Source organism: Battus philenor, unplaced genomic scaffold (genome assembly GCF_028537555.1).
Source record: "Battus philenor isolate CCGP_79_NKW_IND1 unplaced genomic scaffold, ilBatPhil1.0.hap1 SCAF_19, whole genome shotgun sequence".
Lineage (NCBI taxonomy): Eukaryota > Metazoa > Arthropoda > Insecta > Lepidoptera > Papilionidae > Battus > Battus philenor.
Window position 1 is genome coordinate 13,634,333 of NW_027181681.1, and position 17,569 is coordinate 13,651,901.

At 37.5% G+C, this 17,569-nt stretch overlaps 1 protein-coding gene across 1 annotated transcript; it reads left to right on the forward strand.

The window, feature by feature from the left end:
* Window positions 1-9,421: 9,421 nt before the first annotated feature.
* LOC137921764 (general odorant-binding protein 1-like) lies at window positions 9,422-13,830 on the forward strand. The gene is made up of 3 exons (XM_068764584.1): window positions 9,422-9,559; window positions 10,088-10,268; window positions 13,649-13,830. The coding sequence occupies exons 1-3, from the start codon at window positions 9,422-9,424 to the stop codon at window positions 13,828-13,830; spliced, it is 501 nt and encodes a 166-aa protein (XP_068620685.1).
* Window positions 13,831-17,569: the final 3,739 nt, after the last annotated feature.

Here is a 17,569-nt window from a genome sequence, read left to right on the forward strand (position 1 = left end):
ATATAATACAAATCATGTAAATGAGTCAACAGACTAAGTCCTACACATTTCGATGAACTTAACCTCTTGGAAACTGTTATAGGATTTATTTAATAATGTGCTTTTAATTTTAGATTAGAGGCTAGAAAACGGGATGTCTGAGATATCTTGAGAAACTTTATTATTTACGTATACACCCCTAGCCGTGAAAGATTTATTAACTATATAAGATGAGATTTAGGCCATACGAGTTTATTTTTATCTCTTGTATTTATCATGTGTCTGTTATTTAACTGATAGTTGCTAATGCAGTTAAGTCGTTCGGAAGATTTTCCAGTCCAGTATATGTATTCATTTTCTGCTTCTTTCAACTCCTTCTTAACAATTCTTATGTTCAAAAAACTATGAATCGTTTAAAATGGTTTTTGGGATAAAATTTTGCCTTTTGAAGCCTTTAAATGTTTTTAAGGTTGGGGTCCCTGGTACTTCAAATTTAATGACAACTATAATTCAAAAAGTAATCTAATTCTCGTTGGTTAAAAATATAATTGAGAATACAGCACGAGGCCCCAATTATCCGGCTCGCGATGACAAAAGATGACATTCAATTTTAACTTAATATTTAACTGTCGAAGGAAACGATCGTAACATTCTAAATATAGAAAATGAGCACCAATCAGACGCGCCCGCGAGCCGGTCTACGAGCACGTATGAGCTCTCCATTGGTCTGACGTAACCGGTTCCTTGGCAATGGTGCTCCGGCGCAGGTACGGCCCTGAGTACTTCCTAATCTATTCATTCAATCACAAGTTAATATTTTGTGTGCTCATAATAATTAAGATTATCAGCGCTGTTAAGGTCAAATCATTTTAATTGAGAAATAATGAGCGGGTAATTGATGACGACGTCTGCAGCATTCTAATAACTCAAATCAAATGCCGTGACGATATTTCACCTGATTAGATCGTCAGCGCGGCGGCGGTTCTATTAAAGTAATTAATTTTATCATGTCGATAGATACATACGCTTGTGCAGCTCCCGGCTTGTTTACACTCACTTGCAACTTGAAGAATGGTCACTCTAACCTGTTTTTTGGACTCGATGTGTTGCATAGCAACACGCTATCTAAAAATATTTCCATACATTTTGACGATACGGAATATAATTGGTAAAATTTTCTGTTACTTTTAAAAGGAAATTTGAATGCTGATATCTGCTTCGTTTAGTTCCACTGAATAAGAAATATAAATGCCTTCTTAACAATGACTCCTTTGATTAAATAAATCTGATGTCATATACTCACTACAACTCCCTGCAGATTCTTTCAGTTACCTAAATCTCCTTACCTGAAACAAGAAAAGAATGTTATTTTAACTGTTGTAATATGGTCGAATCTATTTATTCACTTATTTATTTTAATGTCAGTTTTAGATCATTTATGCTGATCCCTGGTGTAGAATACCGGGAGATGAAATTTTATAGAAACTTACTTTATATTGAACGCTCTTATTAACGTTTCTATTAACTTGAAATAAAGCTGCGATGATCCCAAACGCATTCTGATCTAAGAGCTCGCAACTAACTAAGACGACCTCCCGCCTTTTAGTAATTAACTTTGCAATTTTCCTTACCACGTCACACAGGACAATTCATTACCAAGTTTAAAGATAACATATAAATCTCGACTGAAATAGTACCTGTGCCATTAGCGATCTGTCCGGTGCATTCAATAAAATTTACCTTAAAAATTAAGGTAAAAATTATAGTTGAACAAGTAATAATAAGTAATGAATTAAAGAAATAAAATTTAACTACACAGTTAAATATACAGTAGTATATGATACACATCATAAATCATCTATTTAGAGAAAACATGGCACGCACACAAAATAGGTAGTGAAATAAAACGCCAAAAATATTGTAAGATTTTCCATTCTAGCAATGGAAAGCAAGCACATAATGATTAACTACACAAAATGTTGAAGGTTGAAATTATAGATAATTGTATAAAATAATAGATAAGACTATAAACTAAGATGAGTAAAAAGACTAAGGAATCGGTGGCATAAAAAATAAAGAAAGGAAAAACAAAAAAAAAAAAACAAAATTGAAAATGAAAAAAAAAACAAAAAATGCTCATTCATCATTTATTCCAATGCCCCCAAGATGGGGCAGAAGACGTCCACAGTACGTCGCCATCCCGAGAGGTCTTGAGTTTCGCGCTTTACTTCGCTCCACGTCATTACACTTTCACTTCTGCAGCGATCGTCCACCAACAGGTTTGCTTTGGGCGGCCACGTCTTCGCTTTCCTTGAGGATTCCATTCTAGGGCTTGTCTCGGTATGTGATCAGAGTCCCTTCGGAGCGTGTGACCTATACAGTTCCACTTGTGGCGGTCGATCGGCATCTCACCGCAGCGTTTCCGAAAATCTACGTTTGACACTGAAAAACTCATTACGTGATATTAAATGTCTCCTCCAATAGACGGTTAAGATTTTACTGATGGCGAAAAAAAAACAGAAAATCATGTTGTTGTTTAGTAAAGTTCTTAAGTATATCTTACGAAACTTGGGAAAAATGATACGGGAGAGTATTGTGAAAGTGTACATACTTGTACACACGAGTTCCTAATTTCAAAACACCTAGATAAAGATATAACAAGCTTATCTTTGATAATAGATAAAATTAATTTCTTCAACATTGAACTTTTAACAGAGCGTATAGATCATAAATTTTTTTTTGTCTTTTTTATTTATGACTCTACTCTGCAAGGTGTTATAGTTATGGAGAAAAAGCATGAAAAAAAACTTCATAACATATCTTTTAATCGATTAACATATTTTTTGTTTCTAGTGCTAACCTTATGTAATATTCTTTTGCAGATAGACCGGAATGTTATATATTTATCGCGTATTGTAATGCTGGTTACAAATATTTTTGATCCAGTAGAGACCGGTAAGAGGAGTAAACGTATATAATTATATTCATACATCTTTATCGTTTTTCTTTATATAGGTATATCTTTATACAATGAATGGAAGCGCGATAGTGAGTTAAAAATATAATTGCACATAAATAAAAACCGCTAGGACGCGACGACAGGATATTTATGGTCGCGCTGTGCGGTCTGCTCAACGAGTTATATCGTTTTAGACGACCGTTATTTGTTAACTTTTTTTTTTCTTTGAACTCAACAGTGGGATTATTTATTCATTAATTCATATTGTAATCCACGATGGATTGTTTAAGTGAGCACTTGTATATGTTATGAGAAGTTTTCCCAAATGACTATATTTCAGTCAAATAATCTTTTACTACTTTATTCTTCTCACAAGTTTAACTCCGTTCATTTTTCTTTTTATGTCCAAAGCTTGCTACTTTGAAATTATGCCTTTTTGCATTAGAAAGTCAGCAAACCGTTTTATGTTTAAAAAGAAGGTTTCGCGCCCTAGAATTGACGAAATTATAATCACAAAAGTTTTATGTTATATATAATATCCTTTTGTTTAAATGTGCATTTCTTTATTTTTATATCTTGATTTTAACATACCTACAGGTTATCACTGCTCCTCTTTGGATTGATTGATAGAAACATGGTATTAAATTTTCTATGTTAGTAAGTGTATATAGCGTGAAAATAAAAAAAATGATTCGTGCAAATATACGCAGTCAGTCGAAATCGTTTAGCACCAAATGAAACGATTTTTATACCCCATGCGCCATCAAACTTTGTCGAGTGACGTTCCGTTTGCGTAATTAAAAAGAGGCCGTCGCTCCATAAATTCGTCAACAGGATTAAATGAAAGCGCAGGTCGGCCCAGCGACACACGTCGACCGCTCGCGACGGCACCTCGCAGACTGATTTATGGCACAGCATCAGGAAGTACAGTCCACGCAGCCGGTTTACCGGCATTGACGCTTCTCTGCAGCAGCAAAGCAGTTTCAACAGCACGCTGCCACGAAACAATAAATTGGCCTAAGGTCTAGAACCACAACTGCAAAATTTTACAAAGCACAGCCGTTAATTTGAGGTCTCAGTCATGTTGATAGTATTATACAATTAAATTGTATTATGTTTGGTCGGCCTATGTAAATGATAGAGCCTATATTGAGCCAAACATGTCCAAGACTTAGTTACGTAAGGCATGGTCAGGTGAGACTTCAATATTTTGTTTCATAAATAAAGTCTGAAATAAATTTTGTAATTTATATAGGTGTTTACTAAAAACATAAAAAAAACAGGAAAAAAAGATATGGACAGACACATAGACAAATCATAAAACAGTAACTAAGTTTGTGATAGTAAAGTATTGTGATAGTTGAAATAAATCTGCGATGTCATTGGAATACAGAAGAGGGATGTAAGAAAAAGTCTGAACGAAATTCAAAGAATGTTAAGAGTGACAAGTTTTGTGTAGAACGAAAGAAGATGAAAGGAAACAAAATAAAAAATACCCTTTTAAACAAAGTCCCTGTCCCACAGGTAAGGGTGAACGAGAGGTCTAAAAACTAGTGACCGCTAGTACTCCAAAGCAGCGCAACTACAGGATTTCTTTCCTTCCCCTCCTTTTCAGCGATACAAGGTGGATACAGCTACACTCGCGTCATACTAAGCACTTGCTACTTCTGAAGGCTTTGATAAGTCGTATGACCGCATGGATTGAAGACCCTCCACAAATTAGTAATAATACGTGGGAACATATAAATCATTTAAAAGCCACGACGTGCTATCATTCAATTAATTTGAGAGCAGGCAACTAATGTGTGTTTATATGTTCGGTATTCACACAATTATCGCGTGGATTAAGTCATAACACTGCATAGCATGCGGCCGCGCTAATTCGGAACGATCCCCGCGGGTGCGCGTGCGGGGTGAGGGGAGTGAGGGGTGAGGGGGTGGATTTGCGTTGACAAATGTGACGTCGCCGTGCTTAACGAGGAGTAATCTGCGCTGTGACGTGCCGCGGAAACTCGCTGCGTGCTTCCACTGTCTCGCGGGACGATACACTAATACGTCGGTGAACAAACTTTTAAATCAACGCGACATTTTAAATATTTTGGCAGGCTGCACATTATGTAACACTTATTAATGATTTACAAAACTTTATTTTTAATAAATAAACAATAAATAAATAAACAATAAAATAAAAATGTTTTGTCCAAAAAATGCCCAATGTTTATGTCGTTTGCGATCTATAACGAACCGCTTGACGTCACCGGGTCGATCCACACACTTTATCAATATTCCATTTAGATATTTTTGGCTTTTACATCTTTATTGGTTTATCTAGTCTATTATAATAACAATCTATAACAATACGTGACTTAGGTTCAAAAATACCAATTTTTTATCCAGTATAAGCAAAGCATTTGACCTCTATCTCGCCTACCGAGGTCTACAATGCTACATGCTTGCCTATCTATTCTCTCATAGCTTGCATAGAATAATACACCTATCAAACTGGAGTGTAGTACGTTCGTCGGAATACTATATCCTTGTCAGGCTCCATTAAACATCGCTTCGTGTACAAATGTGTACGCTTTTACAATAAATAATTTGTAATTAATAAAATACAGCATAAGCTGTTTCTCCTGATAATACAGCTTGGGAATGAATTGCTCTAAGTAAAAAACAACAGATTTTGTCGCGAAGTAATCACACAGGATTACTTTTACCGTTACTGTTGACCAGGAACCATTGCAGCGTTTTAAGTTAATGTCAATATGGGGATATCGATTTGATTCTATTTTCTAAGAAAATGTATTTTTCTAGTATTTTTATCTTGACTTAAACAAATGATCAGTATAAATTGGAAGATAATATAAATAAATGTATAAAAAAATAAGGTTCGTACCGCAGAGGTAACGCGCCGCGCGGGACAATGGAGCCGCGCGCCGCCTGCATGCTTAAGTTAATGCCGCTCTAAACACATTGTCGTGTTGCTCGAATAAACGTGATTAGCTATAAACCTCGCCGCTGCACAAGCTCGAAAGGATTTTAATGTGCGCGAGGCAGTTGACTCGGGAACATTATCACACGACTCGTGTTATATTTGACTTTGCAAATGATTATGTACAATAAAGTACACATGTTTCATTCAAACTTGTATTCGCTCCACACAAAAATTACATAACTATCCCTGTTTCCCTCGATCATTTCATTCATCTTTTTTGTCACTTTGCTAAAAAATTCTAATTTATGTTGTCAAACGACTATTGCTTCGATCATTATTTATCGATAATGACCGAAGTGAATGTCAATTTATTTATTTCTCATTTAATAAATGATTACTCTTTATACTAACTACGCATATGACTTTGTCGGCAGGAAGTTATAAATAGATTTTTCTCTTTAATTTTTTTTCTGAAATAGGCTATTTATGTTATAATGTTACACCTTATAACATCAGCTACCTGCTAATACACTTCCGTCAAAAATTATTACGAGTTAATCAAATAAAAATCTCTTTATTTAAGAGATTTCAAAATAACAACCTCAGTAATATAACTTGCACTTGATATGGACTCTCATACGTAACCACAATAAACACGAGCCTGTTACGCTATGAAACTGTTCACGAAAAGGTGACGCGGAGGAAGCCTTCCTCTTTATTAATATTATGAAGTAGTGGAGCGCCTACGGGCGGACGCGGTGCAGGTGCCGAGCTATCTGTCGGCGCCCAGTCCCGCGGGTCGGGGACCCGAAGGTCGCCTAGAATCCGTTTCGTTGCTCGCGCAGGAACCGAGCGTAGGGCGACCACGTCTCTGTCATTAAAAACGGGACGCTATCAATTTTTGAAGTGTCCCATTTTTAATGACACAGATGAACAAATTAAGAAAATTCTTAATCTATTATAGTTTAAATGACTGACATGACTAGATATCTTAATTAAAATATTCTTTATTTTAACTAAATTAATACCTAAATAAGAATTAATCTGTGTTGCTAAACTCAAAAGTAGAGAGTTCTTATGTAGAGAAGAAATTGTGTAAGTTGTAAGGAAAATATTAAACGAAACTTCTTTCCTCTCCTGTCCAAAGAATAAATAATAAAACAAAAATCTAAAAAATCTAACAGTTGATTATAATAAAAATAACAACTGTGCATTAGGATGAAAGCACAACAATAATTACGTACTCAATAAAACCTTTTTTTCTCAAGATGGGGCCTAAACCCCACGAGGAGGCAGTTTGATTGTTAAGGGGGCAATTCGGAAGTGAACTTGACACGAGTTCAATCATTTCGATTTTTTTTTCACAATATTTCGCAAAAGGCTAAGGTGACGTGGCACATAAAAGGTTGAAAAATACTGCCATGAAGCATTATATTGCAAATATCACATTACAAGTCTCGCAGTGCACCAAAGAGTTAGTTTATTTTTGTAAATAACCTTTGTTTTACCACATTAAAACAATAAGTGAAGATATCATTATAAAATGCATTTCATCTGTTAGGATTTAACTGGATCGCGACGGACCGGTAGCTTTGTTGTACTAAGTTAGTCAAAGCAGCTTCAGAAAGTTTTGTATGCAACGTCGAAAATGCCCGAAGACATCCTAAAAGGATTTTCGGAGTGATCTTCTTTTTACCTTTATTGTCAGATAATACTGTAGTAACACGAGGAGGTTTATTGTATAAACGTACGCAGTAGTCCATAAAATCGTGACTGATTTTATGAAACCTAGAGAAAGATTTAAAGGTGTTTTTCAGTTTCATAATGTTTGGAATGAATAGGCAATACAGACTGATCCTCGTAATCATTTCAGCTGAAATCTCCAGCGGAATGTTGGCCTCCGCCGGAAATTTCCAACAGAATCGGTTGGCAGCGGCCAGCATGCCGCGCAGATCTTAACAAGTTCGTCTGTCCATCTTGTAGATGGACTACGAATAATCCCACTCCTGATTTGATATTGTAGAAAAATCGAGAAAATCGGTCTCAAATAACACCCACAGTACAGATTGAATCGTGAGCGAGTAGCGTGGTCACCCGCGCGCGTGCCTCCGCGTCTGCGACTGACAATGGGCCCGGCGCGGCCGCGGTGCCCATTAATTCAAACGCACGCGTGATGACAGCGCAGCGGGGTCGCGCGGCGAGCTACTCTGTCGTCAGCGGGACGGGCCGCCAGGGCTTATCTCTAATAAAAAGTCTGTAAAACACACACGCCTTCAAACACAGCAGCTAGTATTTAATGGAATCAGGCGCTACCTCGCGAAAGTCCATTCTAAGTAAGAAAAGGACCAATATTTAGCCACTTCCGCACATTTGCCGATTAGTGCCAAACACTCTGTGAAACACTCTGTGTTTGGCACTAATCGGTGTAACATAACTCCTGAAGATGCCCCGTGGAGGGGTGAAACACGTGTTGAGTAATTTGGTGGTGGCGGTTGTGTGATTCGTATTGTTTGCCACATACGCATTTATCAGCGGGCTGGCGGGCGGTGCACTTTGTTGCACGACTACCACTGCATGTGTGGAAGTGGCTAAATATTGGTCCTTTTCTTACAGCAGCTTGTGCCGGCGAACCAAAAGAAACCTTTAAACTTGTAAAAATCCGTTAATCTTCCTCGCACACTTTCACCCACACACACACACACACACACACACACACACACACACACACATAGACATAATAAATAAATTATTTTTATTCTGCATTCTTATAAATTATATTTATAGTATATAATGAAAAAAAAAAATAATATAATTTTTCTTGGTTTCCTTTCCATTGAAGTCTTGTTATGCCGCGTAATCAGCAAAGACTGACTACCAAATGTGATTGGCTTGTCGTAGTTCAATAGATGAATAAACAAGTAAAACGTTCACACAACGGTCTCTTTGTGTATTGATTTGATGTCTTTCTAAGTTAGTCTTACTTTTTAAGTGAGACGGAAGACCTTATAAGGGTCGTCGGTAGTCGCCGATGCAACCTGACCTGCTGTAAATCCGCTCATTTGCCTCAATTTGTAAACGTCGTATCATCGTTCGAAAGCAGTTAATGGAATTAGAGTTCCGCCGCCTTTACTGCATCACAAAACCCGCAACATTGATAAACCCAATGCACGCACTCGCAGAGGAGGGTGTTGAGGAAGACCTCCGCCTTGCAGTGGCTCTGTCGGCTGTCATCATGATGATAAGAAAATATAATAAATTATAAAATTTATTACATTTCATCATTTTGATTATTTTTTACTTAATATGTACTGCAAAATATTACTATAATGTTCATAAACTTTATAATTAATTTGTCCACTTGTAAGTGTTTTTGTTGCAAATAATTTAGAATGTTTAAAATAATTCATTGCTAAATATCCAACAAACAATCATACTTGTCCACGTGTGCAGAACCATTTTAGCAGCCGAATCGTAAGCTTCAATTATAAATCTCAGATAAAAATGCGCGCGCATTAGGATAAGCCGGCTGTTGTGACCAGCACGGCAAAATGGCGACGCACATGAAATGGCGGCTGGCGATACTAGCGGTCTGCGCGCTCTGCCTGGACAGCGCGACGTCTTCGCAGCAGATCATGAAGCAACTGACTGCTGGCTTCACGAAGGCGCTGCAAGTCTGCAGAACAGAGGTTAGTGGATAAAGTTACTAATGATTGAATACATCTCAGGCATTTGATTGTGCAAATTGACAATTCAATTTAACAAGCAAGCTCGTATAGATTTTGTATTAAAGTACAGGGTTCTATGAATCTTGAGCCTTTACCCTTACCATGTCCAACAAGTCACTTAAAGGCGTCAAAGTACTTGCGCATAACGTTGCCAAAGAATGGCCAACATTTGCGAGAAGACAATAGAAAGGCGATGCTGGATCTTGAACTTCGGAAGAATTAGTACAACTTTTCTTCTTAGAAGTAGAAAACTATTCTTCTGTGTTGTTAATTTCCTTAACTTCCTCCGCCATCGTTCATTGGAGATGATCACGTGAAACAATCAAGTGATTCCAAATGATCAAAAACTGGATCTTACAACATTATACCCTTTATAACAATCCTTAATATTTTCAATATTCTTTTCCTGCGCCACATGTTCAAGGTACGTATGCTTTTTGTGCGGAATAATATTAAATTTTTTTGACAAAACTTCCGTGTGTGTCCCAGCTTAATCTAGGCGACCACATAATGGCGGACTTCATGAACTTCTGGCGCGAGGAATACGAGCTGGTGAACAGGGACCTGGGCTGCGCTATCAGCTGCATCGCCGGCAAGCTGGAACTGCTCACGGATGAGCTGACCATGCACCACGACAACGCCAAGGAGTTTGCCATGAAGCACGGCGCCGGTGAGTGTGCATATTTACATTTATCTTACAGCACACATATAACTTGCCGAAATACACATTATTTTAGAGCAGTGTTCTCCAACGTTGAGTCCACGCCCAAAAGGGGGCAATTTCATTGTTAAAGGGGGGTAATTCGATAGTCGACACGAGTTTAACCCCTTCGTTATAATATAGAAATGTATGTAGGGCATAGCACATAAAAGGTTGAAAAATTCTGCGTTAGAGGATGTTATAGCAAGAAGCTCTCAAGTAATCAAGAACCGTTTACGGCCAACAAATGATTTTTGATAAATGATGTTTGCCAGTAATCATTTCCAAATTTTACAGCATTTATGACGGAAAGGTGGCGGCATTTTACCTCTATACAATAACGAAACTATAACTTCCTCAATAATCTCGGCACGGACCTTAATAACAATTGTTTCAAGTCACTTGTTTTATGGAATGATAAAGCGCAAAGGCTTCCGCGAGAGCTCGGTTGGGGCGGCCACACGAATTGGGTTTAACATTCGAGAGTAGAGAGTACTAATACTGCTTTCAACATACCACTTCCCACAGTGTCTTGTACAAGGAATACAAAATCACATAAAGTTACAGGAGCTGACTTTTAAGTGTCAATGCTTCTCACTTCACGTTACCATTCGTCACGCGGATGCCGACGTTAAGTACGCACGTTGCGAGTCAGTTTCTGTGTGTGTTGTTCAATAAAATGATAGAGCAAGAACGCGCGGAATGCGTCGCTTGGCACGGCTCCACCGCGGCTGGCCGCTGCCCGCTCTTGAGGAATATCCCCTCGCGCAGCACAAACAAGCCCATCGATCACTGACACTCGTTCTAGTAAACCTATTATTTATCACTTCGAAAGCACCACTCCGCGGAATTCACAAACCTGGTTTAAACTAAAGGCATTACGTAGATACAGTGATTGCTTATATATGTAAACGCTTTGAATGGTTGAATGTACAGATAAATTGCTGACATTTAATGTATGGTGACCTATCCAAAATTATTTCACAAATAATAAATACCTAGTAATTATATAGTATGAAAAACTATTTCAAAATTTAAACAAATGTATATTAAAATTAATTATTTTTTACTGCTGTCTGTCCATCCAAATTAGTATCAATTCCACATTAATCAAACAAGGTGTTTGAAAATAGGTGAAAAAGCTTTAAATCTTTTTGCTAACGAATGAGTTGTACATTACCGTTTGAAAAGGTTTTTACACCTATAACTAATAATACTTGCATAAACTTAAACTATTTAATGTTTGTAAATTTGCCTATGTATTTCAAGATCTTAGTAGAGAAGTATATATGCAGATCGAGCGCATATTTGTATATATAAACAGGCTCTGTCGTTTAAATAAGCAATCTCTATATATGTCAATATCTAAAATGTTCTAAAGTTTATTTTTAGGGTATTCAAACAGCCGTCGAGAGAGACGTCGTTTAATTTATAAAATTAAGTTGAGATATATATTTAAGTTCAGTGAAGCTACAATTTAAAACATAAATAGTCATCGACAGGTAACCATAACCATTTTCTTACACAACTTGTTTAATAGTTGTAAAGTTTGTGTTAAAGATCGTGCAGCACACAATGACGAAGCAAAACGTATAACGCGTGATGGGCGCTAGCTGGAACCCGACACAATTTTAAAAGGTTTGCACCGGCGGCTCCGCGGGACAGGAGAGATAGGACACGCGCCGGGCGCCGCGCCGTCGTGTATCCTTTATTTTACGTTTATAGCCTTCGGCTTTGGTTCGCATCGCTCCTCTTGGACAACGATCGAAAACTTACAAGTTTTCTAACTCTTGCAAGGGTCCGTCTTATTGGTTCCGACGAGACTTTCTGGCAGAGAGATTGTAAAGTAGACACTACGTACCTATGCAGCCCAAAGACTCGTTGAACTCACAATCCGATAAAAAAGTTACAGCTCCAACTGCTTATTTACAAAAAATGTCGTTCAGGCCGAGTAAAGTCAGGATTCAGCCAACTTCAATTCGAGCAAACTTTATCACTAGTGCAATAATTTCTAGTGCATTACATAACTCTCTTCGCTAAATGAAAGCGCGACTTGAAAAACATGCAGTTTGTCGGTGACAAGCTTTATCATATTAGGTCAGGAAAAAGTTTTTCCCAAACAGTACGTATAAACTTCAATTTAAATCTTGTTAATTGAACTATTTATATCGGGTTGGTATTGATGAAATTAAAAAAAGAAACATGTTAGAAAAATTTTACTTATGTTATTCTTTATTTGTTTTCAAAGGTAAATCTAATGAAGAAATTTGATACATTTTAAAATTTCACATAAAAAATAGAATCAGAGAAAACAGGAGAAAAAAAATTGCAAGTCGCGAAAAAAAGCAGGTGGCAGCGACGGTAAGAGTACCACAAAGTTGATTTGATGTCTGTCAAAGATCCTCTCCGCTCTGGTCGTCCATTGACTGACAAGATAGCACTTGTATACTATTATAAATAACTTGCCTTTATTAGTGAAAATAACCTTAATATTAATAAGATAACTAAAATATGGGCAAATGGTCGTTAAATCATTTTTGCTTGTCTTCCAACAAATGCCTCCTATAAATCTTTTGCTATGCGCACCCGTGATCCGATCCGCTATTCTTTTGATATAATATTTGAATTTCTGATTTTATCTACCTCTACTTCTTTTGCAGTCCCGTGGATACCATTCTGTTGACATTCTTGTCCATTTCTTCTCTCTCTCTCTCTCTCTCTCTCTCTCTCTTCATATACCCTTATCCATCTCCACTATACATTTTACACTATACACAAATATACTGTAGTTAAATGTAAATAATGAAATATGTCTAGAATTTTCTAAGTCTAAGTAAATACTAACTTTTATCTCAACTGAATACTGTATTTTAAACAGTGGGAATATCGCCGTTTTGATATCTGAGTCATTTCGTCGACTGTGATCTATTTTAGACAACTCACAATAATCCAAAAAGAATATTTTTATCATAACTATTAACATACGCTCATTTCACTTCACGGAATCGTCTTTTTGTGACTGCGGTCTGTACATTACTTTAGTGTTAGTTACAAGAGAAAATATTTCAACAACAAGTATCAGTATCATAAGTATATCCGACTGTCGAGGGAATAACAAAGGTATCCAGGATTTGTTGTCGCTAAAAATCCCACAGAAAGACTTCTCTTTCCTCAACATTTGCAGGGCTCCAGGATCTCCAACAGGTTACGCCAGTGCTTTGTAAATGCCATGACCGCGATGTTATTGTCTTTCGTAAGAATTGGAACCGATAAATGCAACTAAATAATACATAACTAACTTCGCTTTTATCCTGAACTCACTTGGTATTATAAACTTCAATGCTTTCTAGACGAGGACATGGCGAAGCAGCTGGTGACGATGATCCACGACTGCGAGAAGTCGAACGACGGCGTCGCGGACGACTGCGACCGCGTGCTCGAGATCACCAAGTGCTTCCGAACCAAGATCCACGAGCTCAAATGGGCTCCCTCCATGGAGATCATACTCGAGGAGATCATGACTGAAATCTAGCCCAACTGACATTTATATTTGAAATCAAAAGTCTGTTAATGATTATTTTCTTCAAAAGAAAAATTATGCTGTTTGTACTATAAAATTAGGATTGTTGATTTTTCATACCATGTTGTATATACTATTTCATATACATATATTTAAATTACGATAACTTCTTCAAATTACCCTTATTCGCTTCTTTGGTTCGATTTTGGACCCAACACTCTCGCGGCTTCGTTTCTCCCGGACTCCGACGCAGTTTCCTTCATTACGTATCTCCCAGAACCTCGTCAGCTAGTTACAAATATAGATTAATACGCACGGTAATGTTATGGTACCCGGGTAGCAATGTTATTATTTATGATTGTTATAAATGTTAATTTAAATGTTTCATTATAGATTATAAAAAAACTATTTGTTTTCATTTAATCTCATATCATAATCTTATGCATCACAAGTTTCGAATGTTTATCTGTATTCAGTGAAGAACGCTAACGTTGTAGAATTTTTTAGCTTATGTGCAAGACATGTAGTCAACAGGAATGACGCGGGATGCTGGGGTATCAAAGTATGGAACAAGCCCTATTCGCTAACAACACCTGTGTTATCTGAAGTCACAGAGCGATGCCTTCAGCAGCCAGTGTCTCAGGGCGCTGGTTCCAAAAATGTGTAACAATATCTACCTCTTGCAAAATAATGACACCTTTCTCCTCATTAGTAAACTGCTCAGTTCCTTGGTTTGTTGAAGTTACGTAGTTTCCACTCATAAGTGAGCTTATTTTTACGCGCTATGTATAGATAAGCTTATCCCAACGCAAAAACAGCTGCAGCGACTGACCGTAATTTACATTGTCCATATGCAGTGAATATGTACGTACCCTATTCACTTTGTAATACTTTTATTTCTTTACTGTTACTGCAATTTCCCTACGATATCGAATTAGGAGATATGGAGAGGGATGAAACGACATAGCACAGCGGAAAGTTAAAGGGACAGTAGGCAGGCTGTGCAGCGCAAGGCTCCCAGACGGCCCTGAGGGTATGGAGTGGATGCCACGGATCTGCGCAGAACGTCCAACCATTAGGTATATAGACCAGTTTGATAAGATCATCGGAATATGCTGATAGCTGGCTGCTTATATACAATCCTGTTGTCAACTTATAAAGAAATATAAATGTAACAATAAAGCAAAATATATTAACAATTAAAGATAAAGCAACACAGAACAAAATGTAAACCGCTTGTATTCTGATGGCAAGCCGTAGAAAGTGCGGCGATAAATGAGAGGATTTGGAAAAAATGAAATGTATGAAAGAATTTATGAATAATAGGAAATGAATAAATAAATGATATTGGGTAGAATAAAAGGAGAACGCCAATAATAAAATTTGGTAGAAATATTTTTAAAAATAGTCCCTGCGTACCCAAGACAGGGGAATTACGAAAGGCCCCCTGAAACGGGAGCCCAAAAAAATTTAAATCTATGGAGGCCTAATTCCAACAGCGAATATTGTAGACCTGAAATGATTCTACGACCATAGAATAGCAAATTTCAACGCCCGCAGATGCTTTACCAGACGATCACTAAAAATCAGCATTGTGTGCAGATTTGTACCGCATATCCGTGGTCAATTACACAACATTTTGTTGAGAACTACCGCCCATGTCCACAACCAGCCACTCTTTTGTTTCTTACTTTGCCACTCCTTGTATCATGTATATATTTATGTTGTAACTATGGTCAAGAAGCTGTTAACTTTACTAGCTGACGCACTTAGGTTTCGCCTTTAGCTGCAAGCTTAGCTAGTTAGGAATAAGGTGGCCTTCATACCCGGCCGTCTCCTCCTTTTAATTAACCAAAGCATAGCATAAGCGGAAGTACAACCAATTAAAGGCAAATTGTAGGCTAGCGTCTCGTCTCGTGGTCACGAGCTGCGAGCGATCGCGCCGCGCGCAACCACAATCAGTTCAAGATTAACGTCCGCCGGCTCGCGGGCGGCAATTAGCTGATAAATCAATACTCCATCTGCTAAATGAATACTCATCGCAGCGCAAACATTAATTTTTCCACAGGACGGCACTAACTAACATGGACAAATGAGCCTTTAAGTTAACTCTTCGGTGCTCACTCGAAAAGTTGTCTCAGGCCTTGTACATTCGCCTGTTTTTCAAGCCGCCGGAGGAAGCTAAGTTTTTCGCTGGAAGTGCCTAAGCCTAGTTTAGCAAGCACTGGAGAAAAGCCAGAAATAATGATTAACGCATCATCATATCAGCTGATAGACATTTACTGCAAAGCCTCCCCGAATATCAGCACTAAGAACGGTCCTGCGCTGCCCGCAATCTTAACTATATCGACGGTCCACTCGGTCGCGGCCGACTCAGGTCGTGTCTAACGGCTGGTGGTCATTCGGGAAATTTACGATTCAAGCCTCCGTCGACTGATTCACACAAACGGATGTTAGAATTTGAGAATCGCATTTTATTATTTTTAGAAAATTCCAAACTTTTTCATGTTCATCCAATACAATTTTCAATCGAGTATGCTGCTCGCTATAAGATTTGGGGTACTTAATAAAAATTGCGCAAGTATTTTCCTAGTAATGTTAGTTGTTATGTCAATGCCTGGTGTCACAGACACAAAGCGGTGTGACGCATAGTTATAAAAACACTGGCTACGACGCAAAATATAGGAGGTCGTGTGGGACGCGCCACGCGGTGCACACGCACCCGCGCGGTAAACAACCGCTCGCGGCGCAGGTGCGGCACGATTTAACGGGACTCCCCCGACTCGTCTACGGGCGCAATTGTCGCGTCTCGGATATATATTTTTACGATCGCGAATCACAGGAGGGGGCTTCCGACCATTTGCTCCTGAAAGTGGCAATGAATGAGTCCATCTTCAAAAATTACATAACATAAAGATTTTCCTTTAATGTTTTCAATTCATTTTCCTTTTACCGTAACATTACAGACTATGTACACTCAAAGCATATAGGACAGTCGCAGTTTAATAGAAGGAAATTCCAAACTTAATTATATCTACCGACTACTTAAACAAGTTTTCTGTTTCGTAACCTGCTTCACTTTAATATGATTATATTTCCATTCTTGTTTTGATTGACGTCGAATATGACAAATGTTAGGGGCCGTTATTTCTATTAGGTATAATAATTCATTTGATTAAAATTAAACATTATTATAATTTATTTTTTCGGAATTTTCAAATTTCTTTTAACCCATGAGGCTATACTAAACAAAAGTAATAAAAAATTAATAAGACAAAATGATCGAGTCGTTCTCGAGTGCTGCGCGTAGCAATTTGTCTGAAGATTTATTTTAATTTATTCAAATATCTATATTCAAGTAGGCATTTACAAGCGCTTTTAAATCGTCAATCATTTTAAAATTATAAGCTGTAAGCTAACACCGGCTCCGAATGCAGATCTGCTGAGAAAAGCACCACAAACCTAAGAAATGCTCTTTTAAATGAAATGAGTCAATTAACCGAGTTCCACATATTTTATCAACCAAAAACACTTGGGTGCTTTATGTAATAATATTTATTTGTTAAAAAACTTTTAATTTTTAATTAAAAACTAAACAGAAGATTAAGATATCTTTTGGAATTTTGTTATATGTACACTCACGTGAAGGATTTATTGACCTTATAATACAAGACAATTTACCAAACCTTCATTTATTAAATTGTTAAGGACATAAATGAGGCCTTAAGAGTTTATTTTTTCATGTTGTATT